The following is a 22,516-nucleotide window of genomic DNA, read 5'->3' as shown; positions in this document are numbered from 1 at the left end:
CAAATTTGCATCTAGCATTACTGGTAAAGAATTTACCTCCTGCATTCATAGTTGAACTGCTAGCCTTCATCACATTTGCAGAACCTTTAGCTTCAACATTGCTTTTCTCTAACAATGCAATCAAACTTTGATACTGATCTTTGGTCAGCATCATTCCACTTTCATCATTTTTCCCAGTGGAAGCATTTCCTTTGAACTCAGTTTCTTCACCTTTAACAAAATTAGCATTAGCAAATGTATTTCCTCCTCCTCTTCCCCAATTTGGAGGATATCCATGCTTCTTGTAACAAGTTTCAACTGTATGATTAGTTCTATTGCAAAAACTACAAACTCTGGGATTTCCTCTTCCTCTTCCTTGAGAAGAATATCCTCTACCTCTTCCAAATTGTCTTTGTCCATCCATTGCATTAACAAGACCAGATGATGTATCATCTATAGGAGTAGCTACCACATTGTACTGCATCTTCCTTTTTTGCTGCAATACCATAGAGAAAACCCTATTTATTTGAGGTAAAGGATCCATCAGTAATACTTGTGATGTTACACCTTGATAATCATCACTCAATCCCATTAAGAACTTAATGATTCTATCTTCAGCTCGAAATGCTTTGTTATTTCTCATAGCAAAACAAGTGCACTGAATTGGACAGGTACATTGAGGCATAAGCCTGAACTAATCTAACTCTTCCCATAGACCTCTCAAATCAGTGAAATATTCAGTGACTTTCTTAGTTCCTTGTTTCAGATTAGCAATTTCTTCTTGCAATTGTGCAACCCTAATTCTATCACCTCTCATGAATCTATCCTTGAGATCATTCCACATATCAACATCATTCTCAATAAACACTACACTTTGAGCAATTGAAGGCGAAATAGAATTGATTATCCAAGTATGAACAAGATTGTGTTGGAACAAAATGTGTTTAACAATGAACCTTAAAGAGTTTTGATGATAACGAGGTATTAAAAATTGTAAATTGGACTAGCTAATATTTGTTCAAGTATACAGGACCTTAATTAGAAAGTTACATCATCATTGGTTCTGAATGAGCAAATAAAGAGCAAAGGAAACAACAAAAATTTGAAGCTTGAACGCTCCTGAAGGCAACTTATTACTGAAGAGAAAAAGCGCTCCTGAAGTTAAGTCGCTTCTGAAAGAAAGATTAGTGCTCCTGAAGAATAGTGCTCCTGAAGACAAGAAGTCCAGAAGTGATATCATCAGAAGCTGCATCATCAGAAGCTGCAGAAGTCATATCATCAGAAGCTGCCTCATCAGAAGCTATTTCACCAGAAGCTGAATATTAACTAGATTTGCAAAGAATCAAGAATTGAAGTATTATCAATGCAATAGCTATCTATTGGATTCGAAAATGCTACAAAAGATTAGTGGAACTTTGCAACGGTCATTTCAAAGGTGTTTGAAGACATGTGCTTGCAAGACAAGAAAACAACCACGTTCTCCACTACTCTGTTTTGTGTCCACGCTACAAGACAAGAAAACAGCTCCAGAATACGGCTTCGCCTGCATAGATGTTCCTTTGGATAAGGAATGGATTTCAAATTAGTTCTTCATAGGACAACAACCAAATCAGGCAAAAGATCAAAGGTGAAAGATCAAGTTTCAGCAACGACTCTTTGGGCGATGGCAATTTCACAACGTCTCTTTCACACCTCTATATAAAGAAGTGAAGACTTAGAGTTTTGGAAATGCAAGAACGCTAAACGAAAGACTCACAACATTTTTACAAGTGCCAAACCTCTGCTGAAATTGTTCTGCATTCACTTAGAATTTCTGTGTCTTATAGTCATATCTTAGAAATTCTTAAGTCCATTGAGTCTGTATCTGATTTGTATTGTGAGCACCTCTGATTGTATATCAAGTGTTCAACCTTAAACAATTTTCTGTGTAATTTTGTTTAGTTAGGAAGTCTCTTGATTGTGTTCTTGAGCAAAGGGGGTCTCTTGCTTGTGTGCTTGAGCAAAGGAAGTCTCTTGCTTGTGTGCTTGAGCAATTGTAATCAGATATTACTCTTAGTGAAATCTCCTTGGAAGTGCAAGGGGGACTGGACTACTTCCGGATTGTGGAAGGAACCAGTATAATTGCTTTGTGTCGTTTTTCTTCTCTCTCTCTGTTTTATTCCACTGCATTTAGATTCTGACATCACTTCAGAAGCTGTCTCACTTAGCTTCTGATCAGTGTATTCAGTTGTTTAGGAGAAACGAAGAATTTTTCAAAACACAATTCAACCCCCCTTCTTGTGTTTTTCTCACCTTCAATTGGTATCAGAGCCTTGGTCTGTTGTGTAACATTTAACCGTGCAACAGTCAAAGATCTGAGAAAAACATGACTACTCCTCCTCCTAATGGTTCTGGTGATACTAGCTATAAAAATGTCTCACATGATTATAGTGATAGTAAGAAAACCAGTGTTGGAAAAGTTCCAAAGTTCAATGGAGATGCTGAAGAGTTCTCTTGGTGGAAGACCAATTTTTACAGTTACATCATGAGCCTAGATGAAGAATTATGGGATATTCTGGAAGATGGTGTTGGTGATTTAGTCCTTGATGAAGAAGGAGCTGCTGTGGATAGAAAGAAACATACTCCAGAACTGAGGAAACTCTACAAGAAGCATCATATTATCAGAGGAGCTCTTGTCACTGCCATACCCAAAGCAGAGTACATGAAAATGAGTGACAAATCCACTGCTAAAGCTATGTTTGCTTCTCTCTGTTCAAATTATGAAGGGAGCAAGAAGGTCAAAGAAGCAAAGGCTCTTCTGCTTGTACATCAGTATGAGTTATTCAAGATGAAGGATGATGAAACTATTGAGGAGATGTACTCAAGGTTTCAAACCTTAGTTTCTGGGCTACAGATTCTAAAGAAGAGCTATGTTGCTTCTGATCATGTAAGCAAGATTCTCAGAAGCTTACCTGCCAGATGGAGACCGAAGGTGACTGCCATTGAGGAAGCTAAAGATTTAAACACTTTAAGTGTCGAAGATCTTGTTAGTTCTCTCAAAGTTCATGAGTTAAGTCTTAATGAACATGAGTCTACTAAGAAGAGTAAATCAATAGCTCTTCCATCCAAAGGCAAGTCATCAAAAGCTCTCAGAGTGGTTGAATCTGAAGAGGAAGAACAGTCAAGTTCAGATTCTGAACCAGATGCTGCTGAAATGGCCATGCTCTCAAACAGACTTCAATATCTGGCCAAGAAGAACAGAAAGTTTCTCGCCAAAAGGGGTAACTCCAGAAGCTCAAGGAAAGAAGATCAGAAGGGATGCTTCAACTGTAAGAAGCCGGGACACTTCATTGCTGAATGCCCTGATCATCAAAGAGAAAAGTCAAAGGACAAGTCAAAGAGGTCTACATTCAAACCAAGCAAATTCAAGAAGCAGATTAAGCAGAGTTTAATGGCAACCTGGGATGATTTGGGTAGTGAATCTGGATCTGATAAAGAGGAAGCTGATGAAGATGCAAAGGTAGCTGTTGGGTTGGTAGCAACAGCAACTTCAGAAGCTGGATCAGATTCAGACTCAGAAGATGAAAACGAGGTATATTCCAAAATTCCCAGAGATGAACTTGTTGAGTCACTTAAAGAACTTCTTACACATTTTGAAGTAAGAACCAATGAGTTGAAGGATTTAAAAGAAAAATATGCTGATTTGGTACAACAGCAAAAATCAACTCTATTGGATCTGAAAGCTTCTGAACAAGGACTTAGGGGCTTTGACTTCATGTGTAAAACATATGAAGATCAGCTCAGGTTCTTATGTCAGAAGCTACAAGAAAAGTGTAATGAAAAACCTTTAAGTAATCATGAAATTGCTCTTGAAGATTTCATTATATCTGGCATGGACAGAAGCAGAGTAGCTTCTATGATTTATAGCATTTACAAGAACAATGGCAGAGGAATTGGTTTTCCAGAGGTGAAACTTGAGAAAACCAATCTAAAGTCTTGTTGTGAATGCATCAAGGAAGGTCTGAAAACATTCTTTGTACCAGAAGGGGCTGAGTTGGAAACTGTTGTTCAATCAGAACCTGAAGCTTCTAGTTCTAAGGCTAAGATTACTTCAAAGCCAAAGAACTCTAAGTCAAAGGCTATGATCAAATCTGATTCCAAGACTTCAAAGGTTAGGATCCTGAAAAGATCAGAACCTATTCCTCAGAGTCTGGTGAAACCAAAATCTGGGGTTCTGAAGTCTAAGTTTCAGAAGAAGAGAGTTACTGCTTCTGAAGTACCAAAACCTAAGGTGATGGTTAATCAGAAGCAACCCAACTCACAGCACAAGGTACAAGAAGTAAAGAGTAAAGCCTTAAGTACTAACCTTCCAGGACCCATAGAACAATGGGTACCTAAAACTAAAAATGTCAATGATGCAGGTATGTCTAAGAGCAGTGCCAAAGCAAAGATCATGGTACCTAGACAGCGGTTGCTCAAGACACATGACAGGAGACAAGTCCATGTTCCTCAGCCTAACAATGAAAGAGGGAGGAAATGTGAAATTTGGAGGCAACCAGTCAGGCAAGATCATAGGTACAGGAACTATTGGTAATTCCTCTACCTCAATTAATAATGTATGGTTGGTAGATGGTCTTGAACATAACCTTTTGAGCATTAGTCAATTTTGTGATAATGGTTATGATGTGTTTTTTGAAAAACCCAACTGTACAGTAATCAACAAGGAAGACAAATCCATTGTGTTCAAGGGAAAGAGAGTTGACAATGTCTATAAAATCAATTTTTCTAAACTGGCTGATCAGAAGGTGATTTGCCTACTATCAGTGAATGATAAGAAATGGATGTGGCACAGAAGGTTGGGACATGCTAACTGGAGGTTAATCTCTAAGCTTAGTAAGTTACAACTTGTGAAAGGGCTACCAGACATTGACTATTATTCAGATGCACTCTGTGGTGCATGTCAGAGAGGGAAAATTGTGAAATCATCTTTTAAAACCAAAGACATTGTTTCAACCTCAAGACCTTTAGAATTACTCCATATTGATTTATTTGGACCAGTGAGTACTGCATCCTTATATGAAAGTAGATATGGATTAGTCATTGTTGATGATTACAGCAGATGAACTTGGGTGAAATTCATAAAGAGTAAAGATGTTGCGTGTGATGTATTCAGTAGCTTCTGCACTCAAATTCAATCTGAAAAAGAATCAAAAATTTTGAAAATCAGAAGTGATCATGGTGGAGAATTTGAAAATGAGCCATTTGAAGCTTTTTGTGAAAAACATGGAATTTTCCATGAATTCTCTTCTCCTAGAACACCACAACAAAATGGGGTTGTAGAGAGAAAGAATAGAACTTTACAAGAAATGGCCAGAACCATGATTCATGAAAACAATTTACCAAAACATTTTTGGGCAGAAGCAGTGAATACAGCATGCTATGTTCAAAACAGGATCTATATTAGACCTATTTTGGAGAAAACAACATATGAACTCTTTAAAGGAAGAAAACCCAATATCTCTTACTTTCATCAATTTGGATGTACATGTTACATTCTGAACAACAAGCTCTACCTAAAGAAATTTGATGCCAAGGCCCAAAGAGGAATCTTTTTAGGTTACTCTGAAAGGTCAAAGGCATACAGAGTGTATAATTCAGAAACACTCTGTGTTGAAGAATCTATGCACGTTAAATTTGATGACAAGGAGCTTGAAGATAAAACTTCAAAGCAAGATGAAAGTTTTGCAGAGATACAGGTTCCTGAAGCTACTCCAGAACCTGATCAGATAGCTGAGTCTGAAGAGAGTCCAGAAGCTGAACTCACATCAGAAGCGCAAGATGAAGCTGCTTCTGATGAAGCACAAGATGGCTCACATCAAGAAGATCCTCCCAGAAACACATTCAAACACAAGTCTTCACATCCCGAGGAGCTAATCATTGGAAACAAAGATAGTCCAAGAAGAACAAGATCACATTTCAGACAAGAAGAGTCAATGATTGGACTAATCTCAATGATTGAACCTACAACAGTTGATGAAGCACTTTCAGATGATGGATGGATCCTATCTATGCAAGAAGAGTTGAATCAATTTCAAAGAAATGATGTGTGGGATCTGGTACCCAAACCTCAGCACAAGAACATTATTGGAACAAAATGGGTATTCAGAAACAAGCTGAATGAGCAAGGTGAAGTAACAAGAAACAAAGCCAGGCTTGTTGCACAAGGGTATAGTCAACAAGAAGGCATTGATTACACTGAAACGTTTGCTCCAGTTGCAAGATTGGAAGCAATCAGGTTACTTCTTTCCTATGCAGTTAATCATGGCATAATATTATATCAAATGGATGTCAAGAGTGCATTTCTAAATGGTGTCATAGAAGAAGAAGTGTATGTCAAGCAACCTCCTGGATTTGAGGATATTAAATATCCTGACCATGTTTTTAAACTGAAGAAATCACTATATGGCTTGAAACAAGCTCCCAGAGCTTGGTATGATAGACTAAGTAATTTCTTAATAAAAAATGATTTTAAAAGAGGACAGGTTGATACTACACTCTTCAGAAGGACCCTTGGAAAAGATATTCTTGTTGTGCAAATATATGTTGATGATATAATATTTGGTTCTACTAATGCATCTCTTTGCAAGGAATTTTCTGAGTTAATGCAGGATGAATTTGAAATGAGCATGATGGGAGAGCTGAAGTTCTTCCTTGGCATTCAAATCAATCAATGCAAAGATGGAGTCTATGTTCATCAATCAAAGTACAAAAAGGAGCTTCTGAAGAAGTTCAAACTTGAAGATTGTAAAGTGATGAACACTCCAATGCACCCTACGTGCAACTTAAGCAAAGAAGATGAAGGAGCTAAAGTAGATCAGAAGCTGTATAGAGGTATGATTGGTTCTTTGTTATACCTCACTGCATCTAGGCCAGATATTTTATTCAGTGTATGCTTGTGTGCAAGATTCCAATCAGATCCTAGAGAATCTCATATGACTGCTGTCAAGAGAATCTTCAGGTATTTGAAAGGAACAACTAATCTTGGACTCCTTTATAGGAAATCCTTAGATTATAAGCTAATTGGATTCTGTGACGCTGATTATGCTGGTGATAGGATTGAAAGAAAGTCAACCAGTGGCAATTGTCAATTTCTGGGTGATAATCTTATATCCTGGGCTAGCAAAAGACAAACAACTATTGCTATGTCTACAGCAGAAGCAGAATACATTTCAGCTGCAAGTTGTTGTACACAACTACTTTGGATGAAACATCAGTTGGAAGATTATCAGATAACTGCTAACAGTATTCCCATTTATTGTGATAATACTGATGCTATTTGTTTGTCTAAAAATCCAATTTTGCATTCAAGAGCTAAGCACATTGAAATCAAACACCATTTTATCAGAGATTATGTTCAAAAAGGAATGTTAGATATACAATTCATTGATACTGAAAATCAATGGGCTGATATATTTACTAAGCCTTTAACTGTTGAAAGATTTGATTTTATAAAGAAGAATTTGAACATGCACTTTGTATCTGATTAAATGCTTGCTTGCTCCTGAATAGGGTTTTAGGTTCTGAAGTTAGTTCAGAAGCGGTAGTCCATCAGAAGCTCTTTATTGAGGTTCTGAGGAAAACTCGCTTCTGATGATGACGTCGGCATCTGAAGTCCAGAAGCTGGATTTGTTGCTTCTGAATAGTTGAATTAGTGGAAACGTTGGAAGTTACCTTTTAAAAAGTAACTTCTGGCCCACTAACTTAGTAGTTACTCTGTGAACTTCTTACGTGGCCTGTATGTGTTGGTGTATAACTAAAAGGGCAATGATGATTTAATAGCTTTGAAAGTACTTTTCATGCGCCCCTAATTTTGTCATTAATGTTATGTTTGTTTGTCTCTTTTGAATTGCAATCGTTTTACTTTTAACACTTTGACAATTCACACACTACTCACTCACAACAAACACATTTGCTCTCAAACCTCTTGCGAAGTAAGCGCATTCTCTCAACCTTAGAACCCTAAAATCTTCATCTTCTTCAAATCTTCGTCAATCATCAAATGGCATCATCAAGCTCAAAAGTTTCAGAATCTACATCAAACATGCAAAGCGTACCAGAATCTGGGTCCGTCTACAAAGAGAAGACTATGGATATTCCATGGGAATCCTTAATAGTTCAAGTAGAGTCACCGGTGGATTTTGCTTCACTCAAGAAGTACGAAGTAAACATGGAAGGATTGATAGAAAATCAGAAGCTGTCTGAGTATTTCAAGATGCTAAATGGGCCAACATATGTGAACTTGGTCAAGGACTTTTGGTTAAAAGCTGAAGTGTACAATGAAAAGCCTGCAAAAGTTGTAAGCAAACAAGCTGGGTCAAAGAAAGGGAAATTGGCCATGGATATGAATCCTACATCATTTGAGAGCTTAGAAATAAGGTCTGAAGTGATGGGCATTCCTATAACCATCACTGAGGAAGTTATAGCTAAAGCTTGTAGAATGCATGCAGAGGGAAGATTCCAAGAAATAGTCAGGAAGGAAGATGTCCTGCTACAAGGTTACTACAACACTCTTCTGGGTGGGAAGAAAGATGCCAAGCCTTCAGAAATGGAGATTCACAACAGAATGTTGGTGAAATTCAGTAATGATTGCTTCTTTCAAAGAGCAGGAGGGTCTGACCAACCCAACAACCAACAGAAGCTAGCAATTTACTTCATGGCTATTCTGGAAAAGATAAACTTCCCCAGATATGTAATGGATCATCTCTGCTGGGCCATAAACGAAAGCACTATAAGAGGAAGAAAACAAGTACCCTATGGAAGATTGCTGTCTGAAATCTTTCATCAAGGAAGGGTGCTGGAGTTCTTAAAGAGGACAAGGAGTGCTTCTGATAGATGTTTCGAAGTCTCTACTGCTGAAAGAACTATCAGTAGCAGGAGCTTATGCTCTATGAAGTTCATCAAGGAAGTCTCTAAAGATGAAAAGTGGTTGGAGATGACCACAGAAGAGACTGAGATTATCAGGGACTTTCCTTCCTTTTTTTAAGGAAAGCAACCCTGAAATCTTAGCCAAATCAGTAGCTGAGTACGTCTTGGAGGAAGTTACAAATTCTCAGGAGGAAGCTGCTCTTACTAAAGGAAAGAGAGCCAGAACTAGTTCAGAATCTGATGTTGCTCCTACTAAAGGAAAGAGGGCCAGAACTAGTACTGTGTCAGAAGCTGCTGTTGCTATAACTGAGAAGCAAAAAGTTGCTAAGTCTGTAGCTAAATCTGTTTCTGCCAAGGATAAAGGAAAGATGCAGAAGGTTGGTGCTGCTTCTATTCCTCAGAAAAGAAGAAAAGGTAAGGCAGATTTGGTAATCACCAAAGAGCAGCTGGAGGAAGCTCTTGAAGAAATAGAGAAAGAAGAGGCTGAGCCCAAGCTGAAGAAGAAGAAGGCTCCCCTTCAACTTGTGAGTCCTATGGTTGAGATGACTCCAAGAATGAAAAGGATGGCAGATGAACGTGCTTCTGATTTTATATCAGACAAAAAGGAACTAAAAGCACAATACATTCATCAAAGAGATGAAAAGCTCAAGGCTTTGGGTATGGAAGACTGTGATAGGTTCTTCAAAGAGAAATTGGCCGAAGTAAGAGCCATTGCTGGTAAGACTACTGAAGACATCGAGGAAGAAGAAATGATGATTGTATGGAGGATGCTCCAGAAGATGGAATTTCAGAAGTAGTTCCTCAAGCTGCTATTAGTCCACAGAAGATCACTTCTGAAGCTGGTCCTGCAGTTCAGGTAATCCAAATTCCAGTCACCTCTATCCCCATTTCACCCTCTTCACCATCAGTACCTGAACCAATAGAAGACACTTCTATCTTAGACAATCTTATTCTACACTATTCAGGTGACTTACCCAAAGACAAGTTTACCTCAGAAAAGGCCTCTGAAACAACTCCAGAAGCAGCTGCTTCTGAAAATGTTGTTTCAGAAAAGCCCCATCAACACACACTTGAACCACATAAACCCACAACACCCCCACAATCACCAATAGCTACCATTGACCCCCAACTCAACACTCAAACATCAACTTCACCACAACAACCACCAACTGAAATTGAACACTCCCCAGAACCAACTCCCATGGATGTTGACAACTCTCAAGTCAATGTTCAAGCCTCAACCTCTACCACACACATTGCTTCTGACCAGCCTTCATCTTCAAACACACAAACACACTTTACCATTCCAGTTCCTAACCCTGTTCAAGACCTGGAAATCAGTGATTCTGATCTTGAAACCCTTGAACAACCACCCACAAACATCCTGGAATCTGGATATATTAATGCTGAGCTTCTCACAATCCTTAGTCAAATGCATAATCTGGTGGATCAAAGAAGGTCAATTGATCTCACCAACGCATATGAAGACTCCTGGGCATCTCTTCAGAACCGGGCAGCTGAGCTTATTGAAAATGTAAAGGCTAAGTGCATCAGAAGCAAGGAAGCTTCTGTCAGGAATTTAATGGAGCATCTGAAGCAGAGTCTCAGAGTAAGAAGTTCTACACTGCTCCTGGCAAACCAGCCTTTCTTCTCAGAAAAGGACTACTTGACCAGAGAAGCAAGGTTGTGTAAGCTTCTGAAGAAACAGATGGCACAACAGTAGCAAGAGGCTAAGGAAAGGGAACAGGCTCTTCTCCAGAGGCAACAATACCTTGAAGAACTGTTGAAGACAAAAACTGAAGAAATGGAGAAGATGAAGAAACAACAACAAACCAACCATTAGTTACACACCTTAGTGTTATCTTTTGTTTGTTGTGTGTTTTAAATTTTTAGTCCTTGCTTCTGAAACCATCTTGTTTAATTTTTTCTATGCTTCTGAATGCTTAGCTGCTTCTGATAATTGGATATTCATGTTCATATACCTTGGTCTGATTTATTTAGTTAATTTCTTAGTATACTCTCTCTTGTTTGAGTTTTTCTCAAATCTTTTTGTCTTTTATGCTTATTTTTATCTTTTTTTTGATAATGACAAAAGGGGGAGTATATGTGACAAGTATTTAAAGGCTCTGAGCCCCATTAAGTGCATTTGAATTTTTTGAAAAACTTCTATCATTTTTACCTTATTGGTATAAGCTATGAACGAACGAAGGAGTATCAAAATTCAAGTAAAATTAATTGAACCATTCTTCTTATCTATAAGTTAATTCTTTCAATGATTCATTTTTTTTAAAAGCTCTGATAATTTTATTGTGCAAAAAATGAATTTAATTAACCTGGATAGAACTTAGGGGGAGCTTACAAACCTCACCTTAAAGACTATCAGACTCAGGGGGAGTTTGAGCTTACAAACCTCAGACTCTGAGCTTACAAACCTCAGAACCCCAAAGTCAACTTGTTAATTAGATTAACAACAATTGATCAATTTTAAATACTTTTGTTTGTCATCATCAAAAAGGGGGAGATTGTTGGAACAAAATGTGTTTAACAATGAACCTTAAAGAGTTTTGATGATAACGAGGTATTAAAAATTGTAAATTGGACTAGCTAATATTTGTTCAAGTATACAGGACCTTAATTAGAAAGTTACATCATCATTGGTTCTGAATGAGCAAATAAAGAGCAAAGGAAACAACAAAAATTTGAAGCTTGAACGCTCCTGAAGGCAACTTATTACTGAAGAGAAAAAGCGCTCCTGAAGTTAAGTCGCTTCTGAAAGAAAGATTAGTGCTCCTGAAGAATAGTGCTCCTGAAGACAAGAAGTCCAGAAGTCATATCATCAGAAGCTGCATCATCAGAAGCTGCAGAAGTCATATCATCAGAAGCTGCCTCATCAGAAGCTATTTCACCAGAAGCTGAATATTAACTGGATTTGCAAAGAATCAAGAATTGAAGTATTATCAATGCAATAGCTATCTATTGGATTCGAAAATGCTACAAAAGATTAGTGGAACTTTGCAACGGTCATTTCAAAGGTGTTTGAAGACATGTGCTTGCAATTTGGACGAAAGCGTTGACATTTGTACGAGTTGTACAACCACGTTCTCCACTACTCTGTTTTGTGTCCACGCTACAAGACAAGAAAACAGCTCCAGAATACGGCTTCGCCTGCATAGATGTTCCTTTGGATAAGGAATGGATTTCAAATTAGTTCTTCATAGGACAACAACCAAATCAGGCAAAAGATCAAAGGTGAAAGATCAAGATTCAGCAACGACTCTTTGGGCGATGGCAATTTCACAACGTCTCTTTCACACCTCTATATAAAGAAGTGAAGACTTAGAGTTTTGGAAATGCAAGAACGCTAAACGAAAGACTCACAACATTTTTACAAGTGCCAAACCTCTGCTGAAATTGTTCTGCATTCACTTAGAATTTCTGTGTCTTATAGTCATATCTTAGAAATTCTTAAGTCCATTGAGTCTGTATCTGATTTGTATTGTGAGCACCTCTGATTGTATATCAAGTGTTCAACCTTAAACAATTTTCTGTGTAATTTTGTTTAGTTAGGAAGTCTCTTGATTGTGTTCTTGAGCAAAGGGAGTCTCTTGCTTGTGTGCTTGAGCAAAGGAAGTCTCTTGCTTGTGTGCTTGAGCAATTGTAATCAGATATTACTCTTAGTGAAATCTCCTTGGAAGTGCAAGGGGGACTGGACTACTTCCGGATTGTGGAAGGAACCAGTATAATTGCTTTGTGTCGTTTTTCTTCTCTCTCTCTGTTTTATTCCACTGCATTTAGATTCTGATCATCACTTCAGAAGCTGTCTCACTTAGCTTCTGATCAGTGTATTCAGTTGTTTAGGAGAAACGAAGAATTTTTCAAAACACAATTCAACCCCCGTTCTTGTGTTTTTCTCACCTTCAGATTGTTGCACCTTTCCCAAGCTGTATATAGAAAATCATCCTCTTCTGGTATAGGTATAGATCCATCAACAAATTTGAATTTGTTCTTCATCGCAAGAACTCTTCGCATCTTCATAGACCAAGAGTGATAGTTTTCACCGGTTAGTTGAGGCATAACCGTAACCGTTGAAGAATTTTCTGAAGGATGAACGTAGTAAGGATCAAGAGCTTGATCCTGATTATTGTTATTGTTATTTCTCACCATTGTTGAACCAAAGATTCAATCACAAACGAAGAATCACAAAGAAGCAAAAAGATTCGAAGAAACAGAGTAATCAAAACTCAATGAAATGCGAAGAAAGAGAAAAGATGAACCGAACAATGTTCAATCTATATCATGCGGAAGCAGAGCAAGATTCACTTGCTCTGATACCATCTAAGAATGTAACTGCCATGGAAAACGCCATGGATAAAGCTTGAAGCTTGAGGAAGAAGAAAGTGAAATGAAAATCTCTTATTGATTCAATGTGTAAAACGGTTACAATTGGTTGCTTATTTATAAGCTCTGAATCTGTAACTAACTACATGCAATACAAATGAAATGTAAATGAAACTCAAATTACAATTCAACTAGAGTTAACTTGGCACGCAAGTAATAGCTCTTTCTTCACTCTTTTGTATTGCCATGCTTTGTTCTTTCTTGCTTTCCTCTAATATTGTTCACATAACTTCATCGGCATTTTGCAACATCTTTATTGGTTGGATTGTTGCTTTGTCCTTTACATTCTTTGGGGTTCTAAAGTTTGATCTAAGACCAGGTCATACTTTAACTACCGGGAAACCACCTATGTAGTATCACCCATCCTGAATCTTTGCATTCAACATCTTTGGATATGCATAGACAAGATATACATGAAAATCATAGTCTTGTTGTTTGCTCGATTCTCTAAGCACAAAGGTCATTGCTTAATGAATCAGCAACAGAAGGAGAATTTTTCAATTTGAAGATATTCGCTAGGCACACAAGTCTTGCCTAGAAAATATAGTAGAAAACATAACTATTTTCAAATCCATTTCACATTTCATGCAAAGCTTTGCCTTACCAAAAGTTTAGTTAAGTTATACTATTAAAACTATAATATAAAAGTAGGGAATGAAAAATTGGATTTTCTCCGAACAAGCGCTTATTTTACGTGTCATTAAATTGACACATTTTGGTAATCTTGTCTTTGAAATGTTGCAAAAAAATTAAATTATATTATTTTAGTAATGTCAACTTTCATGAATTGATTAAAAGGATTGCAAAATTGAATTTGATAATGCAAAATCATGCGAGACGCATTCATGATCATGAAACCGATGTGAGACGCATTTAGGATCATGTGACCCTATTGTTCTTAGGTGCTAAATTTTTTTTGGAGGATGAAACCGATGTAAGACGCATTTAGGATCATGAGACGCATTTAGTAATGTCAACCTTTTTGGTGTTATTATTCTTAGGTGCTAAAATTTCAATCTACTTTGCATATGCTATTTTTCTCTACTTCTACGGTATTTTATTTTGTTTTGGTGTCTATGAAATATTTGATTTATTTTCATATGTTGCCTAAAATAACATTTATTTGATAGTGAAAAGCAAAAAAACAAACGATATGAAGACCTAATAAAATCACAACAATGAAATAAAAAAAATTATGATGTATTATGTAAGGGTCATTTTCTCATATTATGCCTAAGGCTTGTAAAACTCTAGGAACGACCCTAGGCGGCTGCCTAAATAAATGTAACATCTCTCTATTTCTAAGCTGAGACTCAACATCCAATCCATTGTTCTACTCACTCTCACAAACAATGCATGTGTGTTATGTTATAAGTTAACAAACAACAAACCGCTCATCCACTCAACCCGTACTGGACTAAACCGTTAGCTTATTTAGTTGGAATTGGGGACATATTTCTCCTCCTTGTTCTGCTGCAGATCTGGTGTTTTTGGACAAAAACCGACTGAAACTAGCCGATGCTCTACCCTAGCCAAAGTCACCAAAGTGGCAGTTTTTCACTACTAGAAAAATTGAGAATAGAGACGGGCGAAATCTGTCTCTAAAACAAGAAAAATCTGTCTCTAAATAAGTCTGAGACGGAATCAGAGACGGAAATAGGCATGTCTCTATTTTCGTGGTCGCTAAAGGCTTTAGAGACGGAATTATAGTTTCCGTCTCTATCAGAGACGGAATAAATCTGTCTCTAACTTTTAAATTCCGTCGCCGAGAGTTCAATAATTTTGAGGTATTTCCGTCGCAAATTGAGACGGAAATCACCGTCTCGAATAGGCAAAATTCCGTCTCTAAATTCTGGCGCAAAATTAATGAATTCCGTCTCTGTTCAAATAAAATTCCGTCTCTACAGAGACGGATAAAAAGTCCGTCTCTAAAAATGATTTTTTTTTTTGTTTATTTTATAAATTCAGCCTCAATATTTCAAATGTTTAGTGCTAAAATAATGTTTAAGATATTCATTATGTCTATCTAACTATCAAGAATGTCACAATTATATTTTGATAAACATCAAATTTGCAAAAGTGACATGAAAGTACACTCATACAACAAAACATCACCACATGATATTATGTCATCAATTCATCATGTAATTTTACCAATATAAAATTATCCAAAATGTAAAATGATCATGATATATGTTTGATCTAACAAAAAATATATAAACAAAAGTAACCAAACTAAAGTTCATCCATCTCGCTGTTACCATTATCACCCTCTCCTTCCTGTTGAATTGAAGAGTTTATAATAGGCATGAAATTCCCAAACATTTGCTCCTAGCGCTCCATAATAGCAACTTTTCAACGCCAAAGACCACCTACTATTACATCTCTTTTTAATAATAGCTCCATCAATTTAGCCTACAAACAAAAAAAATCATGAAGTTGTGTATTTTGAAAAGAACAATCAACTTTCAACCTAAGTAACAATGAAGCTTGATGTTTCATATCATATAAAGAAAATAGTATATCCCCTAAATAACTATATCTCCCTATTTATGTAACTGCCACTATTTGTAACAATTGTTTCAACCATTTGCCATTTCAACTTTTCAACCTAAGTAACAACAATATTGAAGGTTCATATTTCATATCATATAAAGAAAATAGGTTTAGAGAGAAACAATTGCAACTGGACCATATTTTACATGTAAATAACTATATTTTGCCATATAAGGTAGGCGGCCAAAAACAACAAACTGGCCGCAACACAACAAACAACCATTAAACAAAGTCAAAAACACAGTTCATAGAGATAAAACTGTCTAGCAACACAACTAAATCAACACTGCTGACTGCAAACAATAAAACCAATCAAAACTGAAACAAAAAGTGCTGCCACGCCCTCTAAACAACCGCACGAAACCTATGCTACCAGATAATAAATTTTAAGCACCTTATATCATAAAAATACCTTGAAATCCTTTGGGTTTGTTTGAGAAGATGTGATATGTTGATGAGTTGTAATTATTCTTTTACCTCTTCCGCTGCCACTACCTCTACCTAACATTCGTGAACAATACAAAGTAAAAAAATCAAGTTGAGTTTAATTAAAATATAAATAACATAAGTCATGCAAGAATAAGAGGGTAGAAAATTCAATAAATTACCTAGTCAAAATATGTTTCATCATCATCATCTTCTTCAGCACTGTCTTCTACTTCTACTTCAATATCTTTATCCCATTCAAAGGTAACCTCATCCAAGAAAGGACTGTATGCTTCCTCAACTTCTCCAGCTAAATCAACATGACTTCCTTCAAGATTGTCATTTGCAATTGTCACGTGTGATTGTGTGATTGATTCATCTTGGTATGGAACTTCTTTCTCCGGCTTACTATCTTCTAAAGTTTGAATTGTGCTTCTCGCCTTGGTCTTAATCACAGCCAACCAATCTTTTTTTTCCTTCAGGATACTGTGTGAAGTATACTTGTTTTTGGATCTTACAAAAATCATTAACCAAACTTTGCAGCACCATTAATGTAAAAATCCAGGGTTGGTATAAAATAAAACTTTATTCAATACGATATTAATAATAAAATCATTTACCCCTGAATCGTCAACCCTGCCAAGAAGCCTCGGTCCTAACTGCCTGCCTAAACAATCTGGAACACAAATAAAAGCAGTTGATTAATTCTTTAAAACAAGCACAAGTTGAACATCAAAGGAAAAAAAGGCACCTGAGTACTTTACCGAATATTCCTACGCAGCAATTACAGAACGTTGACTCAGTTGTCCCGTTTCAAATGCACAAACACGCTGCTCCAAGATCGAAAACGCAAGAACAAATTCGTATAAGTTATAGAGTACTTTACTGAATATTCCTTCGTAGAAATTTGTAATAAAGTATTAAGAAGATAGACTCATTCATAATGTAAAATACTAATTTTATCAGTATAAGTTATAGAGTAATATGTTTTGAAATAGAAATTAAGCTTTTACGTCAAACTCTAAAGTCATATTGTACTAAACGATTAATATCATTACCTTTGTATTCTTAGACTACTCAAATTTCATCAAAATAACTTAAAAGTCTTGGTATCTAACCCAAATTCGAATTTGCTTGCCGAAAGTTACATTTACAAGTAGATCAACAAACTTATCATTAAAATAATTGAATTAAGCCATCTCAAAGCCTATTTCAAGTTAATTTCTGTCTTCTTTCTCATGGTAAAAGTCTCATTCCAAAGTGATGTATGAACATAGAGATATGACAGAAACATTACAACAGCAATAGTGCAGATTTTAATTCAGCAACGCAAACTTCTAACTCAGTTTTCTCAGTCATAGAGTAACGAAATTAAGTTCTTCCAAAGCCAATTTCGTGTTAAATTTTGTCTATTTTCCAATGGTTCAATTCCCACTACAAAATGAATCACGTACAGGAAGTTATGACAGTTTTACCGACAACAGGTCCATACGAATTTTAACTGACATTTCATAAAATTCAACCATCCATAATCACTTTTAACGATGATAATCTATTTGGATGTCATTGCTTCACCGTCTCAGCCTCAAAACCATTTGTTTCATGAATTAATCTTGCACATAACATGGGAGTTTATATTTGAAACCTACTTTTCTCAAACATGTCCCAAACCCATTACCTCCAAACAACAAATTCAACTCTAACTAATCAAATTCAAGCTTATTAGAGAACTCACCATATCAAGTGGGGATGAACCACCATTGATGAACAAGAGCTCTGATCCCTTCAATTTCTCCTTCTATTCTTCTTGTTCTTGCAGCTCCAACGCTCAATAATTCAAGTATTCATTCCTGAGCAAGAAAATCCACATGCAACCATTAATTAATTAAGGAGTTGAAAGTGGGCTGAACAGGGGTTAGGTTTTGGTGCAAGAAGAATGGAAACAAAATAGATTGAGAGTACTTCTTTACTTACCTAAGCTTCATCTTAACCCAAAGTAGAGAAATTGAAACAAGAGGTACACCTTCCACCACTTCAATGCATGAATTGGGATAAGAAAGAAAATTGGGGAAAGAAGGTGTAGGACTGTAGGTTCGGTTGGGACTAGGAGAGGAAGATAACATATTGAAGCTTGATCCACACATTAATTCACATAAGAAATGAGGTAGTAAGATTACATGTATCATTTTGGCAAATATTGATGAAGTTCAAAGGGTTATGGTGGCTTTGGAATGGATGGCCGAGAAAAGAAGGGAGAAATGAGTGGATAAGGTTCCAACATTGTTTTAAAGAAAAATCTCAAGCCCCAAATGACCAAAATGCCCTTCAAGGGAAAAGACGTGATTATTCTCCGTTAATTCGTAACCTTTTAATTCCTCAAGTTCGTTCGAATAATATGCAAGATATTTACCGAATATCTTTGTTTTTCTCAATAAATAATTAACCCTTTAGAAATAATTCCGTTTTGACATGTCTAACTGATACGACAATTTATTTAAAATTCAGCGGAATATTACAGTTGTTGTGGTGTTGTTTCAGGAAGAGAGAAAGGAAAGATGAATGAATGGCCCTCCTTTTACTTCTAACTTCTAATCTAATAATAATAATAATAATAATAATAATAATAATAATAATAATAATAATAATAATAATAATAAGGTAACAACAACAACAACAAAATAAAATAGTTGCTTCATTATTCCTTTCAAAGAAAAAAAATAGTTGCTTCATTAGGTGGATACTCTCAATTAATAGTTGATATCCATTTCAAAATAAAATCAAACAAAATATTTTTGGATCAAAAGGATTAAATTATTTAGAACTAAAATACGCTAAAAGTATTTGTTGAGATCCTCTCTACTAAAATTAAAGGCACAGCCATCCAAACATACATCAAGATATTGAATCCAATTAAAATAAATTAGATTTAGATATCAAAAGAAAAATATTGAATCCAATTAAATTCTGGGCGCGGGCTCCTTTATGAAAAGTGGGCAGGCAATGAAATAATTTGGCGGGAAAATGAAAACTTTCAATTTCAGAGACGGAATTCAGAGACGGAAACAGTCAGAGACGGAAACGTTCCGTCTCTACCAGAAGTTTGACTATTTCAATAACTACTTGACCATTTAGAGACGAGCACAGAGACGGAATACCTTAGATACGGAAATAAATCGTCTCTAATTTCCGTCTCTGAATTACCTTTTATAGGACAAATCATAAATCTAGCTATGTCGAGACGGATTTAGAGACGGAAATATTTTGAGACGGAAATTTCCGTCTCTAAATCCGTCACAAAAACATTAATTATAATTTCCGTCTCTAAATGATTTTTTCCGTCTCTAGTTCCGTGTCCATTAGAGACAAAAATAATTCCGTCTCTAAATTCCGTCGGTATTTCAGCTTTTTTTAGTAGTGTTTTCAGGGTGTGTATCAAATATGAACCTAACCTTTTCATTTTTAATAACAAAATATCCTACACTAATTAAAAATGAAGAACAATTATTATATTTTATCCTCTAATAAAATTATAATTAATACTTTTCTGACAAAAAAATATATTTTAACAACTCAGTTTTATAAAAACAGTTTGTCTAACCATGATTCTCTAGAAAAAATAAAAATATCAGTTTGTGTAACTACGATAAAATTCATTAAATACCCAAAATGCCTAGTTTTCAATTAGTATGTAAACCCAAACCACAATCTAATTTATGATATTATAGTTTTTTTGTGTAGCAGTAAAAAAATAACTATTACTTTATCTATCATATGACGTTCTTATGCGTCTTATTTTTTTTTCTTTTCAAAAGTATCTTTAGATTTTCGGATTCTATAATCCGAATAAAGTCAAGATTTTATAATCCGAAATATGTTAAAATATAAACAACAATCGGAATCATTCATATTTCAACAGCTGTAAATTATGCTTTTAGAAACACCAAAAAGGCAGTAAAAGATAATAAAATACATAGGCTAAGTTACATCAGGGGTCCTTTAACTGTGACGTTTGTAACATATTGGTCCTTTAAGTTATTTTCGTCACACGTAAGTCCTTTAAGTTTGGGGTTTGTAACAAATTGGTCTTTTCAGTTATTTTCGTCACACATAAGTCCTTTAAGTTTGTAAACGTTTTTAATTTAGTCCTTCTGTTAACCAAACTTTACAAAAACGATGATGTGACAGAAGGACTAAATCGAAAACGTTTACAAACTTAAAGGACTTATGTGTGACGAAAATAACTTAAAGACCAATCTGTTACAAACCTCAAACTTAAAGGACCCTTGGTGTAATTTACCCTAAAATATAAAAATACCACAAAAAATTCTAAAATTTAAGTAAAACTATTGAAAAATCGTGTTCTATTTTTGTGTGAATATTAAAAATTTTAAAACAAAAAATGGGTCTAAATGATAGAATTTTAGATTTTGAGGGGTGGAGTCCAGTTAGAAGTCTTTTCGTAACAAGCAATTTGATCAAGTAACTCGAAAATTGGATTTTCAACTAAGATGCGGCGGGAAGATCTAACAATTATCTAAAACACAAGAATAGGGGTTAGACTAGTTAGTATGGTTCTTAAACTGGATATCCCTATTACAAACATATGCTTGGGCTTTGTGTTGTTACATTTCAGATTATATAATCAAGGAACGCTTTGCATTTTCTCGAAGACGAGGTTGATTGAGCAGTTGAGTGTGGTACAGATAAATCTAAATGTGGTTGCCTAAATTAAGAACACCCCCCCCCCCCCCGTTTGGATAAAATTGATACTAGAAGAGGATTGAGTATGAAGTTGATTCTAAGGATGGATAGACATATATATCTCTTCTACCATAATGAGATTTCCTTCGGATTTGGTATTTTGATCTCTGTTTTGTTTAATTTCAGTTATGTATATTATTCTATATTTTGGAATGGTATTGGTACACAGATTATATAATCTGAACGACATATATTTGTTTCAAATTATATAATTCCAATAGTGTATTCTCCATCCTCATGCATATGTACTTGTTCTACATGGGTATATATGGTTCATGGGGTATTTTGGATTATATTTTCCGAACTAGGTGCTAATATTTCGGATTATATAATCCGAACTACCCTAGTAACAAAAAATAATGCAAAAATTACTGAATTTCAACTAACATATCATTACACAATGCAGACCCATTTCAATATTGTTGATTACAACATGAAGGGGCATATTAAAGAGCAGTTTGTTTTATTTGAGACAGCCTTTATGCGTCCACCTCCAAGAAATGTCAATACAAAAGTCAGACCTAAAAAGGATAAACATACTGTACAATCAACAAGTCGATCACTTTCACTTTTGGAGTATGTTGACTCTCGGGATCCAGATACATAGGCTTCATAGATCAAGTCAACGGGATCAAGTAGAAAAAGTTTGCGTAAAAGCAATATGTCTCCTAATCCTAGTGCGCATAAATGTAATATGTCTTCTAATCCTAAGTAACTTCCGGTTAAAGTCGAGATCCAACACAAAGACAAAATCACGTCGTTCATGCACGAATTTATTGAAAGGGTGGTGGATATGTATCTGGTGAAGGTCATTGTCGATTTTGTGCAATTTCTAACCTACTTGACATGTTCTTGATGATTATCATATTAATCCTAGTTATCTTCGTAGTTGGGCTCCCAACTTAATTTAGGAAATCATATATGCCACCATTGTGGTGGACACTTCACCTGATAAGATGGTCTGGTTACACTATATGGATTGCAATCTTACAAGAAAAGATGCTTTTAACTTCATAACGGGATCTTATCCAAAAGTTGTTTGGTGCAAGTATATATGGAATAATTTCATCCCTCCCTCTGTAGCTTTCAATAATTGGAGATTCTCTTTGGGAAAGCTTCCTAATGATGACAATATGAGGATTGGAGGATGTGTTGTGGTATTTGCAATTGTTTGTTATTTCTGTATTGCTCATTTGGACGCTTGTGATCATGTATTCCTATATATTTCCCTTTCATATATCACAGTTGGCATTTGCTTAGCACAGCACAGGAATACAAGCTCATCATGATAAGAGTAGTTGGCGTAGTGTGCTGGATATCTGTAGCAATAATTAGGGAAACTATGCTAAAAACTTAATTAGATCAACAATTGTTCACATAATCTGGAAGGTTTGATTGGAAAGAAATAAACGAAGGTTTCAGAATAAGGAATCTTCTCTACAGTGTATCATTCATCAAATCTTGGCTGAAGTCAAGACGAGTAGTATGCTTG

At 35.8% G+C, this 22,516-nt stretch overlaps 1 protein-coding gene and 1 long non-coding RNA gene across 3 annotated transcripts; both read right to left on the bottom strand.

The window, feature by feature from the left end:
- Positions 1 to 673: 673 nt before the first annotated feature.
- Positions 674 to 13,047, bottom strand: LOC146953591 (uncharacterized). The gene is made up of 2 exons (XM_085741832.1): positions 12,799 to 13,047; positions 674 to 805 (listed from the first exon to the last, which is right to left on the bottom strand). Exons 1-2 carry the CDS (start codon positions 13,045 to 13,047, stop codon positions 674 to 676), a joined length of 381 nt encoding a protein of 126 aa, XP_085597958.1.
- Positions 13,048 to 15,321: 2,274 nt separating this feature from the next.
- Positions 15,322 to 18,452, bottom strand: LOC146953590 (uncharacterized). 2 transcript variants are annotated; one of them, XR_015010746.1, is made up of 7 exons: positions 18,238 to 18,452; positions 17,999 to 18,113; positions 17,028 to 17,093; positions 16,884 to 16,939; positions 16,446 to 16,776; positions 16,250 to 16,338; positions 15,322 to 15,696 (listed from the first exon to the last, which is right to left on the bottom strand). It is a non-coding gene; the product is annotated as an uncharacterized LOC146953590 (long non-coding RNA). The 2 variants fall into 2 exon arrangements; XR_015010748.1 differs by having other exon boundaries at positions 16,446 to 16,749.
- Between the last annotated feature and the right edge of the window lie 4,064 nt (positions 18,453 to 22,516).

This window comes from Medicago sativa, chromosome 1, assembly GCF_051527215.1.
Source record: "Medicago sativa cultivar Bolivia chromosome 1, Bolivia_mono, whole genome shotgun sequence".
Taxonomy (NCBI): domain Eukaryota; kingdom Viridiplantae; phylum Streptophyta; class Magnoliopsida; order Fabales; family Fabaceae; genus Medicago; species Medicago sativa.
The sequence above is the reverse complement of the archived record's forward strand: the minus strand, read 5'-3'. Positions and strand labels throughout refer to the sequence as shown.

Excerpts from the sequence above, each read along its gene's own strand:
- LOC146953591 (XM_085741832.1), bottom strand. The coding sequence starts at position 13,047 with ATGGTGAGAAATAACAATAACAATAATCAGGATCAAGCTCTTGATCCT. Across the intron at positions 806-12,798 it reads AAAGGTGCAACAATCTGAAG|GATAGATTCATGAGAGGTGA; the intron begins GTGAGAAAAACA and ends AATGATCTCAAG.